The 12312-nt window shown below is 42.8% G+C and overlaps 1 protein-coding gene across 2 annotated transcripts in view; it reads left to right on the top strand.

Annotated features, from left to right (window-relative positions):
• The window catches only part of LOC111259955 (uncharacterized), a 64311-nt gene that overhangs the window by 33365 nt on the left and 18634 nt on the right, over positions 1-12312 (top strand). For both annotated transcript variants that reach the window (XR_015310811.1, XM_022832367.2), the window contains exons 3-6: positions 2313-2495; positions 4908-5068; positions 5783-5953; positions 6155-6301. Coding sequence is in view for 1 of the 2 variants with exons in the window: in XM_022832367.2 (XP_022688102.2) it covers positions 2313-2495; positions 4908-5068; positions 5783-5953; positions 6155-6301 (662 nt within the window). In the remaining variant the exon portion in view is untranslated. The remainder of the gene's footprint in view (positions 1-2312; positions 2496-4907; positions 5069-5782; positions 5954-6154; positions 6302-12312) is intronic.

Genomic DNA, 12312 nt, shown 5'->3' with positions numbered 1-12312 from the left:
ATGTACACCAGTGTCTAATGACAAACATGTGTTTGGATGTTATCGTAAGGCCACCAATGTACATTACACGAATTTGCTGGTGCTCGTAAATATTTCAAAGCATGCATTCAACTGGATCGTTATTTCTTTTAGCATCAGTAGACCCCTAGTAGCCGAATGACTGAGATAACAGGCCACAGGTTAACTAGAACCTAAGGGCAGGCACGTCTGTTTATGTATGGGGGCGGTGCTGAAGTGTTGTTACCCTATCCATAGGGGGCGAAACACCATGCTTATATTCGGTAACTGGACAAGCCATTTAAAGTATCCCTTACGGTCAGTGTCACCCGGAAGTGCTGGAGATACTGGCTGTAGCAGTGTACCAATAGAGCATCGACCGAACACGCAAGCTATCAGCTATGCTGATCCGTATCCGAAAAATCACTCACTGACATTATATCGTCCTAGACAGGCTAAGTCAGGTGTCGTTCCTTCTTACGCACTTACCTCTACTGTAGCTCAAAAATATCTGAACTGAACTGAGATCTGTCGGCAATCGTGTTAATATGAATCGACGCAGCCATCATAGTGCTGAGGTACCCTTTCCGGTCACTGAGGTTAGCTTTTACGGGAATGATAGCTCTGCTTTTGGCCGTCCAATTTTATTTCGCAGTATCTAGCAGTGTGGGGCTCTGTTGCCTGGGAAGCGATTCAGCTGGCCGCCGGAGGCTCCATTGTTGGTCCACTGTAACTATTGCGCAAGCTCTCGAAGGATGGATACAGGGTAACCTTGCGGTGTCGAAGGGTACCTGTTAAGTGAATATTGATCTGTCCCAACTCCTACTTACGACGGTTGTGTTGGGCTGTTGGCGCTATTTTTTCTTAGCATTTCTTTATAGATAGAGGGTAAAAAAAAATCGGATAGAGGAAACCGGTCTCTCGATTAAAACAGGGTGTCGACGTCGAACAATGTCGGTTAACGGGCCGACGTTAATTTCCCACTGTCCTGTTTACTGTGTGGGAGAACGCTAAAAGATCTTAGTTAGCGTTCAGAGTTCTCAAACGAGAGGTAGAATCGGAAGCATAACATGCTCCGTCTGAGAGTTGACTGGGTGTGGATGCGCGCTTGATTGCCGCTATATTCAATCAGTGCTGTTTTGATACAAGCACTCTAAATGAAGTCGTTTCCGTTTCGGCTAGGCGAGATATTAGTTCTGATAGCGGTTATCGTAGAAATTGCCATACAGTAGCCTATCAGCGAGCTAACAAGATGGAATAGTCAGCAAAGCATATTTGCGGTACCTTTGTAAAGGTCGTACTGTCTCATCGGTACTTTCTAAGATATCTGTTTTTCCCTTCCGCTTGTTGGTGAGCGGCATTTGATTACGCTATTAAAAGTATACAGAGCGTATAATCAGATATCAAACACAAATCTGAATGTTCTGTCTTCAGGAAGAAGTCTACCTGCGAATCGTTTGCTATTGCTATGTACTACAAAATAAGTGAAAAGTAAAAAAGGGTAAACATGATAAGCTAATGCCAGAAGGAATCAATATTACGTTGATTTCGATTCAACTACTACGGCTGTTAATTGTGGTGCGGACGGCCAGTGAGCGGAACTGAGGAAGTCTTGTTAATTTACAATGGACAAATACGATGGGTTTCATTCATTGATGTAATATATGTGTCGAGTTATTTGTTTAGACACAGTTACTGGATACTCGATAAAATCCTGTTTGACATTATTACCATTAGCCGCAAATGAACTTGTTTCCAAGCAATCAACACAACAACAATACGATAAAATCCAACGTTTGAACAAAAAATTCTGCGTGCCAGTGGAAAGATGTTCCCCGCCAAAATGTATACCAAATAATGTGTTCGGCAACCTCTGCCGTCTTTCGTATCTACTATTAAAGTTACTATAAAAGCATCCGTCGTGTTAGCGAAACTAATTATAAATACTGCTTTGACAACGTATAACGCTACGTAATGACGTTCTTAAAGCTATGTGCGTGCAGTTCCAATATGAATGATCTGTCAGATTCGACAGGCAATGTCAACACCGAGACAAGGCTTAATGCCCTCTCTGATAAAGTATGTTCGTTTTTCTACTGTTTCCTGACCCGGTACTACTCACTAATCGTTATAGCCATGTACTTATCTATTTTAATAACCAGCGATATGTTTTTAACTAGCCACTGTATAAATGTCAGCACCGTATCTAATCGATAGACTCACATAAACGCATGCGTTGGTCCGTTTGCTGTTCTGTTGTTATTTCATGGTTTTTTGCTGATCGCTATTCTACTTGGCGGCTGTCGTCGTTCCAGTGAAGGAAGGCCATGAGTCGCAGAGTGTCGCTAGGGCGAATTCCACTTCATCGCTATCGAGTACAGGAAACCAATGGCGAGGTGGTTCAGGACCAGGAGTCAGAGGAGTGGGTAGCAGCAACGTCAGCCAGAACTCCTCCTCCTCATTGCGAGACAAGGATCAGCGCAAGATGACCTCCTCTGGTACGTAGCGAACGGTACACGCTTGAATCGACGATGATCTAGAGTTGACACAGATATGCGTGGTAGTCCATATGCGTATATAGGCATTTGCCTGGGGATCAGCTCAAGCAACAGGTAACGGCTGCCTGGCTTTCATGCTGATACATTGTCAGCTGAGATTGATTGTGTTATGCATATGATTATAATTGGTAACGATTACTAACCTTTTAGAATAGTGCTATTAGGCAGAACGATGGCTATAGCACTAGCATGCTTTATCTTTGTGAAAGTAATGCCCTTGATTTTAGCGCCATGTTCTGTTAAGAACATGGTGCTAAAATCAGCCACTAAAACTGTGCTAAAAACAGCTAAAGGTTATGGCATGAGGCAATTAATGCTACACGTGTTTCTTGACATGCGACTTATGTCGTCACGAGACTAGTTCTCGACATCTTCTATCAAAAGGAGATGTTTCCGAATAAGTGATTCTACTACTGTTCAGAAGATAACTAATTTTGCGGCCTGAGCGGATATCTTTCTCGTTCATATCGAATCACTTGCAGTAAATACGCTTCACCTTTTTTGTGAACCAGGACCAGGCGGAGGTCATAGCCTTTTATCACATCTTGTAACTTGTTTGCATCTCTCTTCATTGTCTGTGACAACATATCATTTTTCCCGTCGTTGAGTGGGTGCCAACTCCTTCTGGGCCCACGGTGAACTCCACACTGTTGGCTTTTGTTCCTGCTTGGCTAACGGAATTTTTTAATACACAAATATCTCTTCAATTAATATTTGGTACAAACCGAAGACACCGGCCTACGGTTAGAACCGGGCTCTAAACGGATGTTTGTTCAATGAAGTCGAATATATTGATTATTCGTCCCCGTGCACGTACGTTCGAAATAGCGTCTAGAGCTTCGGGGGGAGGGGAGGGGTGAGAACAACCGCTCCAGTGTAAATAATTTACCACCCCCAACAATGGTGAGCTGCTGGTGACAGCGATGGTTGTCGCAAGGCTCTTTGCCATCGACAGTCCCTAACGAGCGCCTATTCTACCTACATCTTCTATGGCACGATATGACGGAGAGCCTCGCGCGCCTGCCTAGTTATTGTTGGTCAACCAACAGCTGCGAACGGCTCCACTTCGTAGCTTCGAAGGCTAACGTCTTCACCGGCTGCTTGTACCATCACCAGGTGCTACGCAAAATTCAGCAAGACCGGTATAGCGTTATCTGAGGGGCACCGAAAAGTCTTGAAAGGCACGTCCTTCGACACGCTACGGAGGTACGGTGGCTGTTGCTTTATGGTAAATGTTGAGCTGCGCAGGCCAAATAATGTAAGGCGGACGTTCGCGCACAACGTCAACTACAGGCTAAGCGTAGGACCACGCCTGGCTTGGCGGCTTTATGGCTACAGCGCAGACAGGCCAGTGTAGGACTAAAATGTGCTGCATAACAGGACAATCGACAGCGAAGTGTCATCTATGTCGACATGCAGACGCGTAAAGGCAACGCGCACTTCTGCTGCTCCCGTCTGTGCAACGACAAATGGGATATGAGTTTGTACCCTTTCTTTTTCGTCAAGCATTTGTATGTCATTCGAGGCTGATAGACGAGAGAGATCAAACAAGAACGACAAGGTGATGCCAGGAGCACCTACAGGAAGCTTGTAAAGCGGAGTACTCATATTGAACTCCCTTTGTTTAATGGACAACGCATTGGCATAAATTCGCCGCCGTACTGTATCAGAGCTTGTTATAAAAATTAATCAATTATTTGATAAAGCTCCTCCACATACGGGTGCCAAAGATTGGGTCGAAATTGAGTTAGAGATAAGAAGATTTAGCTTTTTTTAATGAATAAAAAGTTCTGTGGAAATTTTAATTTCTATTTGTTTTTCTTTATATATATATATACATAGTTTTCTTTTCAAATATAATTTCTATTAATAATTCTATAATTTATGTCGCCCGATCGTTTATCGTATGGTTGGCTGAACTAGACCAATAATAGCCGTATCTACAGATAGAGCTGACAAGGAGCTTAGTGTAGCGGCTCGCCTAAACCATAAATCTGAAAATAGCCTTTGAATAATAGATAGGCCTTGTAGGTTCTATGTTATTGTCAGTGCAGTAAAAGCATTGCTTCAGTCGATTGTAGCCCACCAGCCTACCAAGGTACTATTAGGCTCCGGCAGAAAAAATTAACAGTATTGAAAATATCAAATAGAGACAATGCAAGTCAGTTTTGTATTATATAGGAATGTATTAGGGTTGGGAAGGAATTATGTCTATTTTATAAACCTTTTGCGTTTTGTCTAAATGGGATTATACTTGATTTATTTTTTACACGAAGCATTATAGCTTTTTGACTAATGCTGGTTTTAGAATCCAATCTGAGGCTAAACATTTTGGGTTTTATTTCTCACTAGCGCTGACTGGGTCGCAACGAGGCCGTCGGGGTGGCTTGTCTACAGAGGATCTCTCCAGCGAACTCCAACAGATAGCCGACTCACAGAATTCGTGGAAGAATTCGAAAGGCCGACAAGCGATTGGTCGAAAAGCTGGACTTCTCGCCACTGGATACAGGATGGTAAGTAATAGAAATCGACGAGTCTCTATAGAGTAGTACATTGTCTATCCGTTTAAAGCTGTCTAGAAGGAAAACTTCAGGTCCCGGGAGCGTTACACTTGACTGATCGGTGGCAATAGCCTCGGGCAGTTGACCTATCGACAAGCCATATTTGACTAGCGCAAGGTGTTTTCATTAAGATAAAGAGCATATGGGAAAATATTAGCTATAATAAGTTGCTATGAGAAAACATCTTTTAGGCCTACCTTAAACTGGAACGAAATTTTTATTGGAAGTCGAAAGTAGACAAATATAGTAATTGTAACTGCTATCAGTAAGTAAACTTGCGAAAAATTCTTTTAGGGAGTTTAACGGATAGTTCTGATAAGTTTCGAACACGATAACAGATTTGTTTTCATTTAGACTGCTCTATAGAAATTGGGCAAGCCTAAAGTTTGTTATTTTCAAAGTTTACAATCAGCAATAAATGAGAATAAATTAAAAAAAAAAATCAATAGAGACATAATTCTTAATATCCACTGCCCATCAAATGTATGCAGCTTATCTTATAAATTCGATTATCGACAACGCAAAGCTGCAACGGCCTGCGGTATAAAAATCTTGCCTTGACTAGGATATCACTGGAAAAAACATTGTTCAAATACCATATTTGACTGGTTCATTCTGACACTCACTGTTGTCCACCTTCTTTCTCGATGCCCCTATTGACATTAGGATAAGGCCTCGCAGGACAAGGAAGATATGCGTCTGCTTACAGAGTTACTCAACCAGTACGCACAATCAGGCATCCCCGCCATGGCGCTCGGTTACTCAAGCGGTAGCGATGATGACGAGAGTCTATTTTATATCGAGGATAGTTGGAGACAGATTGTCGAATCACCAGAGGTAAAGGCGAAATCGACTTCAGCTCATGTGGCCATTAATGTGTGCTTCAGCTATAATTGCGTAATTACTATTACATTAACGATACTCAATTATCATTTGCAGCTGTGTCTAGGTTTGCTAATTGTGTACATAATGCTTATTTGTACATGATTATTTTTGACGATCGGTTTTTGTCGTATCATAGTTATGTGTTTTTTGCAGGTCTTGGATAAGCAGCTTCAATCTCAACAGGAAGCACTGTGGGAGCTATTAGCCACCGAGGCTTCTTATATTCGTACGTTGAAAGTAGTTGTCGAACTTTTCCTCTCGACACTATGTAACTTACAGGACAAAGGACTGCTCAACGATGTGAGTATTGCATCAAATTATACGTTTATATCTAGCAGTTACTCTATTGTGGAAGACAGTGGGAAGAATGTGCATATGGTAATTCTATAATCAAATCGCTTCCGGGGATCGCCCCTTGTAAAGGTAATTGTTCAGTTGCACGTGTAAATGCTGATGGAGTATACGAATGTAATACTGATCAGGCGTAGATCAAGTCCGCGGCCAAGACGAAGCTACAGTTTCGTTGACATCAATGATAAGAGACATGGACCGCAGCGATACTAACTTTACGGATTCATTTGGGTCTATTTTACGAGCGTTTATTTTGTGCTGCAAAACTGGTCCGCGAAGTTATATGGCGTTTGGTCAAATTCATCTTCTTTGCCGTATTGCTATTCGTGTAAATAGCCATCGTACGATGCGAGGGGCATACACTTAGCCGGATTTAGGGTTCCAACCACTCATTGCTATCTGATGTTGTTCGAACTGTATTCACCTCACGTATCTGATTTGAAGTGAGGATCCTGTTCGATGTTAGACTGAAATGTTAAAAATCAAGTTGAACCTGAAATAGGTACAGGGAAAGCAATAGGATGGAGATGGATATAGAACGCGATGGAGACGGAGGTCTCAGAGAACAGTGACCCATCTTTCCACTCCGAAATCCAATCTGTATATACGTCCTTCGCAACGTCCGACGGTATTCATCGCAGTTCATAACGGTAGCTATTCGACTCTTCCTGTTCGGTTGTTATATCGGTTTTAGATTTATGAACCGGTTGAATCATCAACAAATCATTATTTAATCGAATGAATATGTTTATAGTTTGAACATAAATTGTTTTGGTCATTGTGATAATCATTGCGGTAATTTATCACGGATGGCTGAGCCTGAAAATCAACACTACATGCCATGTTATACCGGTTATCGTAGTATTGCCTCTCGTGCTATATTTAACCAGTTACAGCTCAGATTTACCATAGATAAAGACATTTATTTTACCTTCAACCCATGACTAATTCGTGTATGTATATTTTTAGTATGTGCCAAACGGCAGAAGGTTCTTCAGCTAACATCCTGTTTCTATTTGCTCGCATGTGATACTCAGTATTTTATATACAATATGACCCTATTTCCATTGAGCTTTGTGCACAGTTTATTCACAGTGAGTCGAAAACACACTGATGATTTGTTGCTATTCTTAAAAACACTACAAGGGTTTCATATTGGTACGATATCATACTGATAATGACGTCCGTCGTTTATTAATCTACTGATAAGGTAGCAAAGGAGCTTGGACTTCCAGTGGTATTTCACTGCCGGCCTATTCCTGTGCGGGCTAAAAAAGTTGTCCGTGTCTGTTATAGGTTTTGCGATCGGCATTTGGCGATTCTTTACGCCTCATTTCCCTCGGACATGCATCGATGATAAGAACTTTAACGCGTCCTGGACTCACAGTTTGGTCACTTTTCCCGTGCCCTTTTATCATTTCCTACGTGTCCACATCGGACACTTCTGCTAGAGAACCTAGATACTCGGAAGATACAGTCGCAACATACATTGAATAGTCAAAGAGCTAAGGCCGTAAGGCCGGCTCACATGGTTGCAGGTATCTCTGAAATCTGTAGTGCTACAACGCTTCAGTATTGCCGGTTCAAATCTGCGGCCTAAGAACTAATTGCCTCTAGTAACTGGAAATAAAGAATGCATGAGGAGCGGCGGTCACGGCGACAATAGCGAATGCTTCGTCATGACGAAGACGCGTGCGGGCAAAGTCGGTTGGTATGTTGGTCATTCTAATTTTTTAGAAAATAGCGATGGATTACAAAATACCAATGATATGCAGCAGGCACCTACCGCGTTATGTTATGCCGCGATGTCAAAGATAAGACGGCTTTCTTTACATACGTATTTCTATGTCAAATATAACACACATCGCAGAGACAGTGCAGATATATTGGGTGAAAACTATAATTGGCAGCGGTGTCAAGAAAGACGGGAGCGACGAGGGATGGTTGTTCGTCCCAGAGATGAAGATTATGGTGGCTGTGGTGCAAGTAAGCTACGCCATCGCTGGCCGCTGGCAACCAAGTTCAACAATAGTCACTGCAGTCGTAGCAACACTGGCTAGCAAAATTGTAATGTGATGTTAGAAAGAGCTTGTTCGATTTTTTCTGGAAGGATGTGAAGGGAGATGGACCGGCGTTTCGAATGACATAAGGCTATGGAGAACGGGCCCGCTGCTCTTACAAGCAGACACAAAAGGCAACAAAGATCGTAAAAATCCGATCGTCTGTGATTCCGCACGTCTCCCCCAAATCCGATCCGGCCTCCGGTAACGAGGCCAAATGCTCCTGGTTACCGTTGCCATTGGTGGAATTTAATTTCTCCAAGTCCTTGTGATAGCGAAGTGGTAACGTACCTGCTTGTACAGCTTTGGGACACTCGGTAGTCTAGGTTCGAGCCTGGGTGTCGTAAATACTTTTTGGCACGTACTGGTAAGAAATAGCCAACTGAAAGAATACCAGACACCTTAAATTTGTTCAAGTACAATTGATGAAAAAAAGAGAAGTCAAAGTGGGAACGGCAGGTGAAGGTCGAAAAAGTACGAACAGCGAAGGGATATCAAAAAGGGAGTAGGGTTTTGGGTCCGAGAATGGTCGGTTTGTCGAAAATTTGCCCCTAGTTAATCATGATCCCCCGTCCTGATTAGGTTCTTTCTCTCAAATCCTCAATGTTGTGTTAAAGAAGTCGTATGTCGTCGTTTTCGTGTACGTTGATGCACGAAAATTCTACGGTAGCTAGAAATAGAGACAGACATTTAAGATGAGGCGTTTTTTTTTCAAGTTTCGACCTCGTTTTGGGCTAAAGGTTAAATGTATATATACACGTCACAAGAGCTGCATGAAAGCTGGGCAATATCAAAATGCACCTAGTAATTGTCGCCGTTTATTGCACCCAATACAACACCCCTCAGCGGTGATTACACGAGAAGTGGCAAATACACGCCAAGATTCTGTACGAACAGAATCAACTGGCGAGTGTCTGATCAGCCGAGATTTCTTCAGCGCGATGCCTGCTGTAGCTATAATAACAGTGATGGAAGTATCGGTAGCAAAAAGAAAATTACAAAGGTCAATTTTGTGTAAAATGTTTGTGGCTTTAGCGCCTTTAGTGAAGCTTTGTTGCCGATGTAAGAGAATATGCTTCGGGACTCAGGGCCGCTAGCTTTGCTGTCAACAGCAACCCCGAATTACCCTACTGACACGCGCCCTTCAGAGGACACGAAGTTTTAAACATGACATTGGTTTTCTTAGTGACGGCTAAGACTATTAGACAGGTGGCAGACACTTTTCACCAATATCCTAGATGTAGAGTTAGGGGAGAGAAAAAATCATACAATAAACGTTCGTTTCCGGAACTATTACCGGAAACAGGACGGTATCTACAGAGTGCTGGCTTTGGAGTGTTTGAATGTGTATGTGTGTGCCCGCACAATAATATCCTAAATGGAGGTTTAAGTTAGACGACACGTACTAATCGGAGGACACAGTGCTGTGCTTAATTGAGCCGTTGGTCGCGTACATTAAAGTAGCATACCACGTTTAAGCCATCGGCGATTAGCGGATTTCAGGTGTCAGAAAAGCTATTTAATTGACGAAATCTTTTGTTTTCTCAGAACAATGGTTAATACTTCATCTTGCCTAGAAGCAAAAGATTAATTAACAAACCAACTGCATAGGTTACAGTAATTAGTCAGTTCTACCATGTAGGTGTACCGAAGATTCGTTAGAAGATCTCCATAGAGATCCAATAAAACGTACGGTAGAACAAGATCAGTCTCGTTAAAAAGACCGCTTGTAGCAATTTAACAAAGCATGCATTGTTAGTGACACCGGTGAAGCCAGACTCTGATCACGGAATATCGTAGTTAATGCCGGCAAAGAAACAATGATCCTCAGCTTATTATCAGTGGTTGCGTTCTCTACAGAAATGATGATAAAACCGGAGATTTTTTAATGGCTCAACCGGATATGCATCACGATTGAGATCTATTGCAATCAGTAAGCATGTCCAATGTTGTTTCTCTTAGTAATATGGTAAGCAAAAAAAAGCCGCAGCATTTGTTGTTTTCCCAACGAGGAACACGGACGTTTTTATAAGTTGTTTTTTTAGGCAAATATTATTGTTGTTGTAACTGCTGCTGCTGCTGCTGCTGTTGTCGTTGCGATCGCGTTTTTCTCTCAAAGGGGTGTCCGTGATTAGTCGCTCTTTTGTACACTTTACTTTAACCTGAGTCGGAATCGTGCGGCAGTACGGAAAAGGCACGAACAGAGGTCTCGCGAATAACTAAAACATTGCTGTCCTTAGGCCAAACTTTAATCGAAAATTCGTAATAGAGAATTCGTGTCAGATTATTTACTGAAGAGGAACAGCGTCAACGCCATGCCACGCCACGCACTTTTCCAATAGCACCAGTATTTGACAGCTACTAATCATAAAGCAGCGTAATCTAACAGCAGATACACACCGAGGTAACGAAAACAACGCCATTCAAAAGGAGCATAGCTCTCGTTGCAACGTTCCAGGAGTAATGATACCTATCAAAAAGCAGCAAGAAAGATGCGACAGCTCTAACTAAAATTAGAGATAAAGGGAGCGTACAGGCGGAATGCATGGCAGAACAAGGCCAGAGAAGATAGCTTGAAGAAGAAGTGCAGTAGTAGCTTAGGAATAACTTAAATAGGAGAGCGGATGACGAAAGAAGGCTACTTCTGAAGGTGAACGTGCAGTCCTGGAGGCGAGCCCAGGTCTGCGCCTTTTTGCTACTCGGTCAGGTGACGAGCTCAAAAGCAGAGTTCAGAGAATGAACGTCACTGAACAAGAGTAGACGCAGGACACAAGTTAAAGATGGAGAAACATGAAAGCCGAATAGAAAACGAGGAGGAGAGCGCGGATGGGCTGCGGAAAGGAGTTGGACAAAAAATAAGAGCCGACACGTGAAACCGAAACTACGAGAAGCAGATACTAGGCAAACTAGAAGACTTAAAATGAAACACGAGATAAAACGAGAACCAAATGAAGCTAGCGAAAGATTTTCACGCGAGCAAGCGTACTCAGTGAAGTGTAAGGGCGAGTTCTTGACAAACGCAGGCTCCAAATGATGTAGAAAAGCCGAACATTTTCTTTACTCGAAAATGAAAAAAATTACTTCTTTACTAAATTTTTCCTGTATATCAAGAGCAAAGCGCTTTCATTCAAAACGGCGACGATGGATAACGTTGAGCCACAACAACGGAGAACGTTTCAGGTTTCCCCCGGACGCTCATTACCTGGTTCGAAGAGACTTTCCTGCCTTCTCCGGCAGAGGCTGGTAGAACATAAGTAAAACTAACAAGAAACCCATATGGGTTATAACGTACCAGCCATATATGCTCGTGTACGGGCAGTAAGCAGTGAAATGTTTTACGCGTACGACTGTGACGGGCTGTAGGTAGGTGGACGCGCCCCGATACAAATGAGCTTTACGCGACTCTCACTTATCTGGTCGGACGATGGTCAAAGTCACGGACAACGAAGCTGCTTGAACGTCCACATCGTTCCAGGGACCATTAGGCTCAAGCGTGTATGGTGCTGGAAACGGTACAGACGGCAATGGAGGATTCTGAAAGCGCGCACAAACGCTTTCACGCGAACACTTCGTTCCGAAAGCCAAAGACGATAAAAGCAAGGGCGTTCAAAATGACAACCTCATTGTGTATTCTACATAATGGAGTTAGCAAAGTACGGACCGTAGGGTAGAGGGACGCATTATGAGAGCCAGAGTATGTTGTCGTAATTGTTGGCTGGTATATTGCAAGCCCCACTTTAACATGAATAGGGTAAAAATAAATGGGGCGATAAAACATCATCAAAAGAGTCAAGCGCAGTCGCCGCTACATAGAACAGTGAAGTTGGAAACAAGTTGTGCGGGAATAGTGCGGTGTCTTTTCAAGACAGCAGCAAAAAAAGAAAAAGATGGAATATGATG

The sequence above is a fragment of the Varroa jacobsoni genome, unplaced genomic scaffold (assembly GCF_002532875.2).
Source record: "Varroa jacobsoni isolate VJ856 unplaced genomic scaffold, vjacob_1.0 scaffold_388, whole genome shotgun sequence".
NCBI lineage: Eukaryota > Metazoa > Arthropoda > Arachnida > Mesostigmata > Varroidae > Varroa > Varroa jacobsoni.
Note: the sequence above shows the minus strand (reverse complement) of the source record. Positions and strands in the feature narration are given on the sequence as shown.